General features: G+C 38.7%; 1 protein-coding gene across 1 annotated transcript in view; it reads left to right on the plus strand.

Moving 5' to 3' along the window:
* The window catches only part of sema3aa (sema domain, immunoglobulin domain (Ig), short basic domain, secreted, (semaphorin) 3Aa), a 32579-nt gene extending 17576 nt beyond the window's left edge, over window positions 1–15003 (plus strand). Inside the window, exons 4-17 of the mRNA XM_084406726.1 lie at window positions 2387–2506; window positions 3112–3205; window positions 3287–3406; window positions 4952–5094; window positions 5232–5346; window positions 5506–5575; window positions 7515–7659; window positions 8024–8243; window positions 8658–8749; window positions 8937–8978; window positions 9065–9222; window positions 10925–10992; window positions 11442–11587; window positions 12559–15003. Coding sequence (XP_084262852.1) covers window positions 2387–2506; window positions 3112–3205; window positions 3287–3406; window positions 4952–5094; window positions 5232–5346; window positions 5506–5575; window positions 7515–7659; window positions 8024–8243; window positions 8658–8749; window positions 8937–8978; window positions 9065–9222; window positions 10925–10992; window positions 11442–11587; window positions 12559–13290 — 2265 coding nt within the window. The 3' untranslated portion in view covers window positions 13291–15003. The remainder of the gene's footprint in view (window positions 1–2386; window positions 2507–3111; window positions 3206–3286; window positions 3407–4951; window positions 5095–5231; window positions 5347–5505; window positions 5576–7514; window positions 7660–8023; window positions 8244–8657; window positions 8750–8936; window positions 8979–9064; window positions 9223–10924; window positions 10993–11441; window positions 11588–12558) is intronic.
* Window positions 15004–16690: the final 1687 nt, after the last annotated feature.

Genomic DNA, 16690 nt, shown 5'->3' on the forward strand with positions numbered 1-16690 from the left:
TGACGACTGAATGATATGTCTTCAGAGAGAAAACAGGACTGATATACTGTATGAACATTGTGCTGTAGAATCACAATGATTAGCTACAGTAAGTCAGTCTCTTTTGTGTATTAATTGTCTACATTTGTTGTGTAATTATATCTTGATATCTTGAAATTTGCTTTGCCATTTACCAAACTGTATTTATGCATTTTGTAGTCTAAGTTCTTACTTTTAAATAAATACATTCAATATATTTATTCTGAATTCATTATAAAAGGTCAGAGGCACAGGGAACATAAATCACTATAATCATCTCACAATGGAGCATAACATGTCTATTTTTTTAATAGTCATCTGTTCTGTTTTAAAGAAAAGAAAATAGCTTGCACTGATGTTATAATAAAGTTCTGAATATTTTATTGTACTATAAAAAAATGATGTATCCTGGCAATATTTCATTATGTTTGCCAGATTCACATGGATGAATCAATCTGTACTTTTTAAAAACTGTGCATTAGTTTTGACATTGACAAGCTCTTTACTGTAATTATCTTTTCATGACTTCACTCATGTGTGAATGAAATTAGTCACTACTGTGTTGTTAGTATTACGCATAATTGCAGATGTGTCTAAATCATAATCTCCAACACTTTTCTCTTATCTGAAAGGGTATCATATATCGCTCACTCTTATAAAGGAACGCTCACTTCTCTGCGTCACAGCTTTGGCCACTTCTTTATGGACTTTGAAGATAAAACAGCAGGGTTATATGTGTCTAATTACACAGTAGTTACACTGTAATTACAGTACACCACCCAGTTATTACAACTTGAGGTTTGTATACATAGTAAACTGCAAAGAGTGCCAGATCAGCCACCTCTATCTCACGTGAATGCTGTACTTGGCTCTATCGGAGCAGGCGAGGGCCTTAAAAACAATAACGGCCATGGGAAATTTCAAACATTCCGCCCAGTGCAGGAAGAGATTAATTTTATAGCGCACATGGAATGATTATGTTAGGAATATACACATTTCCTTTAGCTTAGAAAAGCCATTACACTGAAACACTAAAGTTCCTTTGTGTGGGTTGACAGAGATGGGTCACACATATGTGCGAGGGAGTGATCTGATTGGCTGCCGTATGGAAGTTGCAGGTGAGGTAGGTCTTTGGTTTTATAAGAGAACCGAATGTGTTGCCACAGAATCTGCTGATGCAGAGTGCTATACAAGCATTTATTATGTGCTTTGAATAGCCTGTACAAACTGAACTGAACTGGATGTAATCGAGGGAAACAGGCCTGCATTTATCTATTCTTCTGTTTTGCTTTCATCACACACACATGCGTACAGTGAATAAGAGTGTGTGTGTCTTTTTGTGGTGAAAACACACACACACACACAGAGATGGCAACACCCTTTCCTGTGCTCTTAAATGACAACTCGCGTTCAGACGGCACACATCGGCCCGAGACCATCAGTGTTTACACAGATGGACCTGCTTTATTTTCTCAAAAGCTGTGGAAAGGTGTGTGTGCGCGCACATAGGTGTGTGTTTGTGCGTGCACTGTTTATAATGTGCCGGTTTATTATTGTTAAACCTAGCCCTCACATATTTTGCAATTGAAAGGGAATTAAAGAGCATTCATTCACATAAAACAATTCACTCATCGGCTCTCGCCAACTCACTAAGATGGCCCAAAGACATGTGCTATACATTTCCCTTTCATCAAAACCAGACACACACTAACACTTTCAGCACTAATGAGAGTTGGCTGACAGGATATTGAGATGGATAAAACAGGTGGGATCGTCATCAGTCAACCAGCAGGAACTCAAAGGCATTTTAATGACACTGAAAGCTTAAATATTAGGCTTACATAGAATTTAAATCTCTCGTTAACTTATTTATTACAGATCTCGTGTCAATTTAGAAGCATTCTCAAAATGTACTTGCGGTATAATCTTTCATCGTAAGTTATAAATATAACACAAATGCATTAGAGGAGTTATACAGAGCCCAGAGAGTCTGAAAGTGAGAAATGATTATATTTGCAAAGTATTTTACAAGAAAATTTGTAACATGTGGTATATTATGTCGTGTATATGACACCAAACAAACATTTATTTTGCTTAAGATACTATATAATATACAATATTTGAGTATAATATATACAGTATATACTGTATGTGTATGTGTAAATATATATATATATATGTATGCTGTATGTGTGTATATATATTTATACATACACATACAGTATATATATATTATACTCAAATGTTGTATATTATATTGTATCTTTAGCAAAACAAATGTTTGTTTGGTGTCAGTTAATATTTTAATAGGAATGTTTTATAATATCTGGTTGGTTAACACGTATTTTTTTTGTTATGCCTTTTTCAGAAAGAATGCACAAACTTTGTGCGTGTGCTGCAGTCTTATAACCAGACGCATATTTACATATGTGGCACTGGAGCCTTCCATCCTATCTGTTCTTACCTGGAGATGGGGAAAAGAGCAGAGGTACACACACACACACACAATCTCTACATCAATAATTAGAAAACTTCATTTTCTTTAATTGAATCTCAGCAATGTAACGGCATTAAAACATACTCATGTGCTCATGTGCATGCAGTACATATCTCAAAAGCACTTTCACCAAACTGTTTAAAGGAATGAAAAGGAAATTGATGATTTAACCTGTTAACAATTTCAGCCCAGTGAAGTAGAAAATGAGAGTGTCACAAAGCAGCGAGTGTGTTATTTAGAAGTGCCTCAACTGTGGGAAATGAGATGGCCTTTACATGGTAGAAAAATGTCAGTGAATTTCACCATTTGATCCACGCAAATGATTCATGGCCTAAGTGCACTGAACGCCTCGACGTAACAGAAGATAAGTTGAGTGCTGTTCTTTTTGCGTGAGTTTAGAGAGATCAAAATCTAAAGTAGGAGTTGAAGGATTTGTGTTTTTCTTCAAAAACTGTAACTTTTTTTTTATATTGAGAGACTTGTGTCTCCTGAACAAGATCCTAATGGCCCTTTTTTGACATTCACCTCTCCGTTACCTCATCCAATTACTATTCATGCCTTGCTGTGGTTGCTTAATTCATTATCCCTTTCCACAGGACAACATCTTCAGACTGGATGCCAGCTACTTTGAGAATGGACGTGGGAAAAGTCCCTATGATCCAAAGATGCAGTCCTCATCCCTCCTGATTGGTGAGTCAGTCAGAGATATTGTAGATCAGATCAGTTATCTGTGGTCTGACTGGAGATTTTATGCTCTTATCTATTTGTCAGATGGAGAACTGTATTCTGGAACATCAGCAGACTTCATGGGACGAGACTTTGCCATTTTCCGAACACTTGGGTCACATCATCCAATCAGAACGGAGCAGCATGATTCCAGATGGCTGAATGGTAAATATTCTGATTGGACAATATTTTGTGATGTATAACATTACTGTGTTATGACTGTTTTAATGAGTAAGTATTAACTTGTTCAGAAATAATGATTCATTCGGGAACGAATCAAGTGATTATGAGTGAGTCACTGAATTAGTCACGTAACCATTTTGTTCAACAACATTGATTCATTCAGGAGTGAAATAACATTGGTGTGTGCTGCTTGGAAATCCACAACAGATAATTCTGCTTTGAATTCATACCATGATATGAAATACAGTATTAGACATGCCGTTCTCTTGTAACTGAGATATTGTTCAAACTCGAGTCAGTTTGTAAAGTTTGTATAGACACTGCATATACATGTGCTTGCATATATGTGTCTGTCCGTGCATTTTTGTCCTATCGCTCAATTTCTATCCATAGCTGGCTGCTGAAGTCATCACACAGTATATGTTACTTTGCTAAGCATGTGTCTGCCAAGGGCAAATGTGTGAAATAAATGTAAATTTATGGGTTTTCTTTTGTGTGCATGAGTTTATGTCCCTGCATGTGTATGTGTGAGAGAAAGAAAGAAACTCTTTGTGAGCGTCTGCAGGAGAGATTAGCTCGGCCGGGGTGTTGAGTGTTTCCTCTAACATCCCGCCTGCATTTTTGCAGACTTATGGACACAAAAGGTCAATATCAAGATAGGAGAGCCGGTCAGGGTTTTCCCATGAAGTTAATCCTGTCTCAGCTGTTCCTGCGAGTGGCTCTCGTTTCACCCCTCATACAGGGTCAACGTCCACGCCATCAATACCCCCCTATATTCTCGAGGAAAGGTGCTTTTGAAAACGCTCATCTCACCTTAATCCTCGCTGTCTGTTACCACGGATACATTGGACGTTACTTCCATTTCTCCTGCACTGAAAGCTGTTTCTCTCTGACAAAAGAGCCAGTGTCGTTTAGAGGATTAGTCACATGGATATTCTATCAAGCCCTTATCAATAGAGACACGGGCCTCTTGCTATCCTCAGACAACGTGGCCAATGGCTGTTGATGGTTATTCTTCCTGAACTTCAAAGAGGATCAGGGTTTATAGAGCAAACATTCGGTTAGAGAATGTTTGGAAGCCTGGAACAAGTTGAATATCTTTGGGAAACAGTCAGTGTATTGAATGACATGGGTGGAACTGTATCATTGCCGTCTCTACGGACACATACACATTTACTGTGCATGAATGCAGTCGGTCTTCGGTAAATGTTTGTTCCGCTGTTTAAACTTCACATTCTGATGGGTCTGTTGCAATGTAATGCAGTACTGCATGTCGCTGTGTGCGTGTGCCGCCCGCGTGGGTGGGGGACGTCTTACGTTTCATTTCTTGAGCGGTCACAGCTGGGTAGGAGTGATCCCCCTGTAACTGGCGATACTGAGGTCTTGGCTCATTTTGGAAAAGCTAATGAACTATGCAATCATTTCTGAGTGTTTGAACTTCCCTGATTTAAACAGCTCAATTCCTTCTGTATCTTCTTTCAGTACTATGAAACTGAAGTTCTGATGCATTGTGTGTGTGTATTCCAGACCCCAGGTTTCTAGGAATACACCTGATCCCAGAAAGCGATAATCCTGAAGATGACAAGATCTTCCTGTTCTTCAAAGAGAATGCCATGGATGGTGAACATACAGGCAAAGCTACCATCTCCAGGATAGGACAACTGTGTAAGGTATCATCACATACAGAAACATAAAACACGCACGTGGATAAGCAAACTTTTCCAGTGCCTTTGTACACACAGTGTTATCATATACTAATGTTTAAAAAAAAAATTAATAACAGTTAATCTGCTTGATTTTCTTCTAGAATGACATGGGTGGACACAGGAGTCTCGTGAACAAATGGACGACCTTCTTGAAAGCCAAGCTGACCTGCTCAGTGCCCGGACTCAATGGCATAGACACACATTTTGATGAGCTACGTAAGTATGTCTATGAACGCTGTAATGTCTAGAAATGTTTTGAGTAAATTACCTGTAAAACACTTACAAAAACAAACTTACAACAATTGGCACATACATTTCCATTGCTACATTTTAAGGTACATTTTAATAACGGTCATTTTTTTATTTATCTTCCAGAGGATGTGTTTCTGATGAGTGCTAAAGACCCAAAGAATCCAGTGATCTACGCTGTGTTTACTACATCCAGGTAATACAGACATACATTCAATTAACCTTAACAGATATTTCATAAGAAGTTACATAGGATCCTTTCCTTTCCTTTCCTTTCCTTTCCTTTCCTTTCCTTTCCTTTCCTTTCCTTTCCTTTCCTTTCCTTTCCTTTCCTTTCCTTTCCTTTCCTTTCCTTTCCTTCATATTTCCTTCTTTATTTTCTTAGCTTTTTTCCTTTCTTCCTTTCCTTATTTAATTCCATTGTTTTTTCCTTCCTTCCTTCCTTCCTTGCTTCCTTCCTTCTTTCTTTCCTTCCTTCCTTCCTTCCTTCCTTCCTTGCTTCCTTCCTTCCTTCCTTCCTTCCTTCCTTCCTTCCTTCCTTCCTTCCTTCTTTCTTTCCTTCTCACTTTTTCTTTCTCCCTTCCTTCTTTTCTTCTTATTTTCTCTTCTCTTTTATGAGATGGCTGTGATTTTGAGATGCATGATATGTTTGGCGCTTTAGAAGCTTTGCAGTTCGATAATCTGGTTAAACTCAGACAGGCGCTTCACATCGCTGCACTCTGGATGGGAATTTCCTTCTTATCCTGGTCTCTGCCCCCTCTTACCTGTTTCCCCATTCAGCTTAAGCTCAGTGGAAATATGATTAAGGTGGTAACCTGAATCTCACTCCCCAGCCAGCCACACTCTTCTCTGGGCCTACTGGCGAGGAGCGGAGGGCTGGGGAGGGGTGAAGGCAGTAACAAAAGCAGATAAACGATTTTCAAAAGAGGGGAAGACTTTTAAGATGATGGATGAGCACACTGTTTGTGTGTGTGCGGAGGTGTGTGTGCATGTAAACATGAGAGGAGGAAGAAGACAAACATATCACGATTAATCACTGTCAAAAAGCGAGAGAGGCAAAAGCGATCGTCCAAACCGTGCACATCCTGCTCATGTGTTCCCAACTCACTGATTTCCTAATGTATGCAGGGAACACAACACTCAAAAATTCAATTACGGGCTTTAAAGAATTAGACTGCTTTAATTGGTTTTCTAAGTGCCCTGTTTCTGAGATGAATAGAAGTGCATTCTAGGAACTTGCTTTTAATATTGCCACTTAATGAGGCCTGAACTCTGCGGTGATGGATCAGTATTTTATCTCTCGCTCTATCTGGGTGTGTATGTGTGTTAAGAGTGTGAAAGCACATGTATGTGTGTGTGTGTGTGCGTTTTTATGTCTGGGACCCTGACTGAGTGATAGGGAATTCGTTTATTCATGTGCCCTGTGGTTAATTGATTTTCTCACTAATTAACATTTTACAAATGCTAAGGGCTGATCCACCACAGCGTGTTTGGTTTCATGGCTGTATAGGGGGAATAACGGCTTGGATACACACATATACACTGCAATACAAATGCTAATTTTGTACATCAGCTAACACACATCAAAGTAAGCATGAAATCAGAATCAACCCTGGTCTTATTGTGCCCTATTTATTTTTGCATATCGTCGCTGATGGGCTGAAACCTTGTATGTCCAAAATTGCTACTTTTCGGGAAATGGAAAAAACACTGTATTTTTTACATATTTAAACACTTTGTTGTCAAAGTTGATATTGTGGCTTCATATATGGTCAGATACTTGCATGTGTCATTATATCAATGTTTTACCAAAATCAAGCTTAAATGGAGTTACAAGGTTTTTTGATACATGTTTTGTCCGTCATTAGAACGGCCACATCTGATGCAGCAAGTGAATCGCATTACGTTTTCATCAACAACCACCTGTCAGATAGAGACCACCTGTCATAAAGCTCCATTTTCAATTTGAATCAATTCCTGATCCATTAAATCCATGCAAACATTTGTCCTTCCCAACATTTTTCTTGATGAATTAAAATGGATCAATCACTTCTCATATACACGCTTCTGGAAATGTAAGCTTTTGTGTTAAATAAACGATTTAACCTCCATTTTCTTCCCTCTTCTTTCCTCAGTAATATCTTCCGTGGATCAGCTATATGCATGTATAGTATGGCAGACATCCGAAGGGTATTTCTAGGTCCATATGCCCACAGGGACGGGCCAAACTACCAGTGGGTTCCCTTCCAGGGCAGAGTGCCATACCCCCGTCCTGGCACAGTGAGTACTGGCCAATATATTTGGCATTAACACTTTTTTTTTTATGTTTTCTGACAAATTACAACTTTATATCTGTGCATTTTTGTCAAATAATAATACAAAATAATAATAATCACAATAAACTATTCTTATAACTAATAATATACTGTACTTTATTAGCCTATTTGGAAGCACATTTACCAGAATTTGTCTGATAATTAATTCTTGCAAAAATACTTTCAATACAATAAACACGTTTTTTTAATAACACTTCAAAAATAACTAAAACCACACTACATTATTCAGAATTCCATCTTGAGACCTGAACCCCTCTGCATCAGTGAGAAGGTTTAACCCTTCATCTCCCCTCTCTTACCCACTGTAGTGTCCCAGCAAAACGTTCGGAGGTTTTGACTCCACCAAAGACCTTCCCGATGATGTAATAACATTTGCACGCCTGCACCCAGCCATGTATAACCCTGTGCAACCGATGGGTGGGAAGCCCATAGTTGTGCGCACGAACGTGGAGTACCAGTTCACTCAGCTGGTAGTGGACCGTGTGGAAGCTGAGGACGGCCAGTACGAAGTCATGTTCATCGGCACAGGCTAGTAAAACCAACCAACACGTCGTCAATACAGAAATAGAATAAACAAATCAAAGCACATTTGATGCATTCCATCATATAATCCAGATTTTCCAAGACTAAAATAAGGAATATCTTGATTTTTTATTGTTTTAGCTTATAGTGCAGTTTAGTTAGTAGTTTAATGTAGTGGTTGCATTGTCTGATTTTAAAATATTTTTTAAGTAATTTTATGTCCCCTTGAATGTTTTCTAAGCTCTCTTAGTTCACACAAAACTACAAATGTTTTCTATTTAAAAAATGTATTCACACTCATGTTGTTTCAGACCCATATGATTTTTATTTTATTTTTCTGAGAAGAGAAAAAGTTACAATTACTAAGAGATATTGTATAAAGCATGATGAATATTAAAAAATATTCTAATCCCAAATCAGATTTAGGAACCGTGTTGAAGGTGGTGACCATTCCGAGGGAAAGCTGGCATGATCTGGAGGAAGTGGTGCTGGAAGAGATGACGGTGTTTAGGGTATGAGCTCCAACTGTTCATTACCAAGAGAACTGTGCGTTTCTGCTTGCTATTGGAATCGAAATAATCCAACTATAATTTTCACCTTAGTATATTTAATTGTTCTCCCATAAATCTGTCTGCACAGCCATAGCATGTCATCAAACAAATATCCTCGGATCTTAAAATGCTGTGTTTTCTCTTTTAGGAGCCAACACCTATTACTGCCATGGAGCTCTCCACTAAACAAGTACGTCTGCTTGAAATGACTCTTCACCAGCCATTAGCAGAGAGTAAACCGTGTCCTAATAGACTTATATGTTCATCTGTCAACAGCAACAGCTGTACCTCGGGTCAGATTTAGGGATTTCCCAGATGCCCCTGCACCGCTGTGAGGTCTACGGGAAGGCCTGTGCCGAGTGTTGCCTGGCAAGAGATCCATATTGTGCCTGGGACGGGACCGAATGCTCTCGATATTTTCCCACTGCTAAGAGGTAAGCACATATTGATGAATTTCTTGAATATTTGAGTGCTTTTATTTTAGAATCTGGATCAAATTACATGTTCTTAAAGGGACAGTTCACCCAAAAATAAAATCTTTGTCATTATTTACTTGTGTCATTCCAAACCAGTATGACTTACTTTCTTCTGTGGAACGCAAAATAAGATATTTTGAATAACTGTTTTTATCCATAAAATGAAAGTCAATGGGGTCCAAAACAATCCCATGTAACTTTTTTGAGACATTTTTCAACATATTTAAGTGAGTAAAAGACAAAACATAATTTTTCGGTGAACTATCCCATTAAGTCAATGACATTTTGGCACCAAAATTTTGGCACTGTTCAGGTGTTAAGTGCACAGCAAACGCACATGCATAGACAAGTACAAACACCTGGATCCAAGTATTCACGCTGCTTTTAAACACTATAAACACATGCTCACAATACACCACGTACCACTGTTAATATATTTATAGTAAAACACACACACTATCTGTGCCAGCTACACCTTCGCAGAGGAGGAAGAGGGCCATGGCTTTGGTCTCGACACACCCTCGTGGCACCAGGATGGTCCACGCCACTCCAAATATTTTCACTGTGCCTAAAATGCAAAACAGACGTCCTTACCGCACCTCCCGCACGAGCCGAGACAGCCAGAGTCAAGGAGTGTGTGTGTGTGTGCACGCCTTAGCAAAACGAGAGAAAACGTTACAGAAACAAGGAGACATATACACTGAAATACAAGAACAGAACAGGAAAAGAAAATTAAGAAGATCATGGGGAAATGACAACCAGGCTGTTTCAAACACGTTTTGCACAGAATCTCAGCAGGTTTTCATAATTCCCTTATCATTCTCCAAGATCTACTGCAGCTAAACCTCAGCTACAGGCAGCCTTCACACCAGATTCTGAATGTTTTCAGTTCGACACAGGAAATCTTCTCAGCCTTTCAGTACAGTTGTGAATGGATAAGAGTGTCGGCCTTGGCTCATTCCCTGGCCCATGTTAGCATCTAAGAGGTGAATCTGCACTCTTAAAGTAGGTTGTAAATGCTATAATGGAGAATGAAAGACTCTTTTAGATGAGAAGGATGTGCAGAGCTGTTGTTAAAAATATATTTGAAGAACATAAATTTGAACATTATGAAATATCTCTCCATGAATCAAAATAGGGCACCAACACGTCAAGCACAATGTCCCTCCTTCATGCGCCTAAATTTCCGTCATGGAACCACATGGACTTGCAAGTTTTCCCAAACACTTTCCCCATCTGCCTTTGTGATGACAAACAGATTGTATTGGATGGAACAGTGTTGCCATGTTGGCCAATGTTGGAGGAACATTGTTTACAGAAATAGTTCAATTATTATAAGTATTTTACCATCTAAAAAAATCACACATCATGTTTAAGTCTAGACTAGAGGGCAATATGGTACAATGTAGGTGTTTGAAACAACAGTGCGCTCTAGTGGCCTGAGTGTAGTAGTGTTGCAAATGATAAACACTAAGTAAAATTTTTCTTAATGTTTGCGTAACCAAGAAACATTTATGTTATTTCTGAACTTTCAGAGAACAAAGTTTTGATTTTGAACTTAATGGGTATGTTAGCAAAACGATCTTAGAACATATTTTTGTTAGCTGGGAAGATCTACATCACATCACATGTGTCTTATTCAGTCATTTTTATTGAACAGGAGAACAAGACGTCAGGACATCAGAAATGGGGATCCTCTTTCCCAGTGCTCTGATCTGCAACATAATGGTAAGGATAAACACAGTACATGTACTATATAGCAGTGGCATCTCTGGATATTTATCCCTGATCATGCACAATCAATCATTTGCCTAAACCAACGTGAGGAAATGCACAAATTGTCCAAATGTCACAAATTCAAGAAAAAAAAAGTTCATAGATTGGCCTAAAATAGGTGCATTTAATCTTACACATCTTTTATAATCTACTGTACTGAATATTGTGACCTACCTGTGTTCCTAAAAAGCAACTTCCAGTAATTCAATGAAATGAATGGTACACTTTAATAATAGGTGATCAACAACACATTAGAATTAAATCTGAACAATGAAGTTCGCTTGAGAAGAATTTATGCACTATAATCTTTCATTTGTGCAGATGCCACTGATACATTCTTCCATTTCAGTACTCTGGGCATTACTGAACATTACCTCCTCATGTGTCTGTGTGTGTGTTAGATGATCTGGAAGGTTACAGCAGTGTGGAGGAGAGAAGTGTGTATGGCGTAGAGAACAGCAGTATGTTTCTGGAATGCAGCCCAAAGTCTCAGAGAGCTCTAATCTACTGGCAGCTACAGAGACCCAACGACGAGCGGAAACATGAGGTACATGCATATACACTTAATAACAAGAACATAAGCCAGCAAGGCTATTCCGTCTAGTCTATCTGATGCACCAGTCATTATTTATGAATACCGAAATATTATTTTTAATTTTCATTGGAAAAAAATGCATTTTAAATGCACTTTAGCAAATGGAATCACTTAGCTCTGCCATTGCTTGGCCAAATGGAAAACTCCGCCCCCCAACTCACGCCATTGGTTGAGTCATTGTTGTGTTATGATCTCACCAAGGCTGCATTTATTTATTTTATTAAAAATAACTGCTTTCTATGTATGTATGTAATGTAATTAATTCCATTAATTCCATCCATTTCTTCAGCCGCTCAAAAAACTTTATTTTATTTTTTATTATCAATGTTGAAAACAGTTGGGCTGCCTAATATTTTTGTGTAACCATAATATATTTTTTCAGGATGATTTGATGAATAGAAAGTTCAAAAGAACAGCATTTATTTGAAATAGAAATATGTATTCTTTGCTGTCACTTTTGATCAATTTAAAGTCCTTGCTGAATAAATGTATTCATTTCTTTTTTATATATATCTTACTGACCAGAATTTTTTTAATTATCATTAAGTAAAATGTTGCTGTTTTACAAAGGTTAAGGGGAATGTTGTGACTAGTAAATTAAGAGATTTTAATGAACAGGATATGACATAATGACCCTCCTTCCCTCCCTTACCACCCAACACCACACATACACCAGCTGTGTTTCTCTTTCAGATATGATCAGGCAAAAAATAGCGCTAAAGTAACACCTCAGCCCAGACGGTCATCATGTTAATATAATAACGGTCAAATTTCAGCCTTCCTGCTGTGTAAGAAAATCCCCAAACTGTGCTGTAGTTTATCCTTGCACCCCAGATGTGACCCTTAGCATTTAAGTCCTGGTCTGGGACCATTTTTTTTTAAAAACGAGCAGTCCTAACTCAATCTCTTTTTCCCCATGTCAGATTGTGATTGATGAAAGGGTGAGTCTTACGGGCCAAGGTTTACTGATCCGAAGTCTAACCCAGGCCGATTCAGGAGTGTACCTCTGCCACGCCGTAGAGCACGGCTTCATCCAGCCCTTGAGGCGTATCAATCTCCAGGTCATCCCATCTCAGCGCGTGGGTGAGCTGCTTCTCCGGGCGGGAGCCAATGATAAGGATCCGTCCCCAAAACACAAACTCTGGTACCGGGATTTCATGAGCCTGCTGGAGCACCCAGATCTCAACAGTGTGGACGAGTTCTGCGAGCGGGTTTGGAAGCGAGAGAAGAAGCCAAAGGGTAAAAAAGCCCCCAAAGTCAATACCGGAGCAAGCGTGGGTATAAAAACAGAGAAAACCTCTCAAATGACGGCTCTGAGCTCGCAAAACCCGACGCAGAGAGCCCAAAACACACCCAAAGTGCCGAACAACCCAAGTGTTCAGATTCTTCCCAAGTCCACCGGCTTGCAGAGAAGTCAAGTCCCGGGAAGTACCATGAGCACAGAGATCCAAAGCACCAAACCGGACACTCAGAGCGCGCAGAAGGTCCAGAGTGCTCCCGAGAGCCAAAGAGCACAGCCGAACCAGGGGAAAAGAGGTACCCAGACCCCTCAGAGAGGACCTCCTAACACAGCCAAGTGGAAACAGCTCCAGGAGAACAAGAGGGGGCGCAACCGCAGGACCCACGAACAGCAGAGACCACCACGCAGCGTGTGAGACACACACGCACACTCAGTCGACGACACACACTTGTAAACATCTGCATCAGTCACTCATACAACAGACATACGTGCAGTGCGGCCACAAAACTCAAAAACGGTGAACTCAACTGGAATCCTGCTCATGTCACCCGTTCACCAGGGAAAGCACATTCTCTTTGTTGTTGTGATGTGACAGCAAAGACCTTTTACACTACTAGTGTTACAGATCCGACGTCATACACGTGATGGTTTTCATCAAAGCACGCATTTCTAAGACAGTCGTTTGCCAAAAAACCTTTGTGATTAAAAGGGAAAGTGCCAACGGGAAAAGAAGATGCATTTGGTGTCAAAGGAAACTTATTTGTCGATGTGACAAAATGCGGTCTGTGATTGTGGAAAAGACGTGGCGGAGCGAATTTGGCACCTGGAAAACTGGAAGCCAGTTGCTCTGATTTGTAAAGACTGTAATATATGAGCAAGCATTGTACTGTACATAGAACAACAACACTAAGTAATTATGGACACAGTTGGTCAAAGGTGAAAATAAGGCATGTCTTAGTAACAGCTTGTCTAACCTCTGATCCTCAGAAGCGTTTTGATGTTCGTGTTAATTGTTTCAGATAATCAAGTGGGCCTGACTGACTAAAAAAAGGTCTAACTGTGGTGACCATTTCTGCCAAAATTTAGGTTTCAAAAACAATGTGCATGAGTTGAATGAATAAGCTCTTCCAAACCAGTTGCATAGTCAAACTATCTGCGGATTACAGCCGTATAGATGATCGTTCTAAATGTCGGTTGCGTAAAAATGAAAGAACATCTTTTTAGATATTTCCATAATGTCTGTAGTGTATTTCTAAATTATTATTACTCATATTTCATTAGTTTACGTCATTCATTTGCCAGTTCAGTCTATGTTAGGCTGAATGCTGAGTGACCCTAGTATATGTACATATATACAGCGGAACACCACTTGATTATTTATTGCTGGTTATTGTTTATTGTTCAAAGGGTTGCATTTATTTTTGATATTTTTTTCTATTCAGTTTTAAACGTGGCTGACGGGCCGCAGTACCCATAGACGGACCAATTATTTGTTTTTAGGCTAAGATTCTTGTTACGTGTTTGCAGATGAGGCTGTTTTCAGATCTCTTCTGTACCTTTAATCTCAGTTTTACGTTTTTTTCTTTTTCTGTCTCTTAAGGTTATCTTTAGGTCTTTCTTGTATTAACTTCATTCATTGTGCAAAACTAACAAGAAATAATAAATCATGATTAGCTGTGAATCTCCCTAAAAAAAAAAGTGTGGGTTCGGTCAGATTAGATGCCGTGGAGAACACACTGCATGTGAATTCTGCCTTTGTGCATCTTTATTTTTATTGTCGGTGTGTTGTGCGAGAGGTCATTTCTGTGCCATGCAAGATGTACGAGATGTGAATAATATTTTTGCCGTTTGCAAAGATTACACCGTCTAAACATACTCTGTCCCTTTTTATGTATTATAGGTCCATAGTCTTTTCACTCATACAGGTTTCCCCCAACTTTTCTGCAAATGTCATTTCAATGCGATACAGAGGTATATCCACCAGATGGCTCTCCCATCCACTCCCTGCCCCAGAAGGAGTTGATTTGGAGCTGGCTGGTGAAGCAAGGGAGGAGAAGGGAGCTGTCAGTTATGTAAAATTGGTGTTTCTGGCATGCATTTGGTTGTCTAAATAAATATTTCCTCTATAATTTCAGGGTGGTCGTGGGTTGATTATTTGTATATTTCTGTGATGTGTTTTTGGCAGTATTTGGAGGACACATGTAGCCTATCTGTGAATGTTGTTGACTCTCGTATTGTGTTTGATGAGAGGTGAGGTTATCACATCATGTAGATTACGGTCTCATTTTTTAACCCTCTGGGCTTCTTCATTAATGTGTTACACTTGGCTTCCTTTCGTGCAAAAACGACCGAAGCCTTAAAATTTAACTCTTTTTTTCCCCAGGAAAACCAATGAAATATATTTTTGTTCAATCAAAATTTTTTTTTTTTTTTTTGAATTTTTAAAGGTTTTTATGATACTTTGCATTAATTATATCATTTGTATGCGCTATTTTTTCCATTAGAATTAATATTTTTATTTATTTTTTATTTAATTTGTTTTCAATAAATGCAACATTTCACATTAGAATGCAGTGTAGAGCTAAAAAATATATTTGAAGTGAGAAGAGCGCTATCCAGTGGCGTTAAAAGAGAATTTTTTAGTGCAATGCCATGTACCGCCAGTAGGCTGCCTATAGCTCCCTATATAAATACATAGAGAGGCTGTTTGATTCCAATTGGTATTTTAGATATGATTTCTCCACCTTTTATATATATTTTTTTTATTTAGATATACATTTAGATATTCTAAAAGACAAAAAAAAAAAAAGTTTTTTTTTAATAAGTATCAGGTTTTGCATTATGATTACAATATCATGGGTATCATGGGTGGGTGGGGAGGGGGATCTTATTTGCACTCTTGATGTTTTAGAGTGACACCCCTTCATTGCTGAACACTTTTTTTCTGCACATTAATTTCCTATGTTCCATTAATTTCCTATGTTTCATCCCCCTCCGATGAAGCAAAAAAAAATTAATTTCAAAACGTAAACGTTTTCGTGCATTTTTGCACGAAGAAGCCCAGAGGGTTAAATAATCACAATAATTACTCGAGTTGCCAATTTTGGTACATTCCAGTTGCTTTTAATTTGTAGATCATAGGCCTACATTTGTTAGTTATTTAGTCAGATTTTTGCACACACACACACACACACACACACACACACACAAAAAACGATACAATAACTCTGGCTGGACTTGGAGCGTCTTTGATATGCCCAAAATGATGACACATTTTTAAAAGTGAGTATCTGATCTCAATCTGTATGTCTATGATCAATTGACTTGGAACCACTGATATATAATAACGGTTTTATTGCACACCTTCCAGCCAATCAGAATCGAGTATTCAGACAGACCATGCATAAATAAAAATGAACCATGGCTGTTTCAAAGATTCAGAAAGCTTAGTTTCTCTCATCCAAATAAGTTTTGTGTCCGAAATAGCTCCCTAAACTAGTTTTCTGCCATTTTGTGTTGTCTGCATTCTGAGTAAACAATATTCATTCTCTATGCTGGAAAGTAGGCGGGGCGAAAGAAAACTTGATCAAATTTAATTTGTTCTCGCGAAGCTCGTGACGCGCCAGGTTTAAATATACGGAAGCTGGACGAAAGAAGCTGATGTTTTCTGCAAAGACTTAAATTTGGGCCTGTTCCTAACACAAAGCTATCATATGATTTTAGAAGACCTTAAATACAATGGACTACTTTTATGACACTTTTGTGGAGCATGACAGCCGCAGAAGAGCTTGGACGTGCGCTTTTGGAGTGACATG

The sequence above is a fragment of the Rutilus rutilus genome, assembly GCF_951802725.1.
Source record: "Rutilus rutilus genome assembly, chromosome: 4".
Lineage (NCBI taxonomy): Eukaryota > Metazoa > Chordata > Actinopteri > Cypriniformes > Leuciscidae > Rutilus > Rutilus rutilus.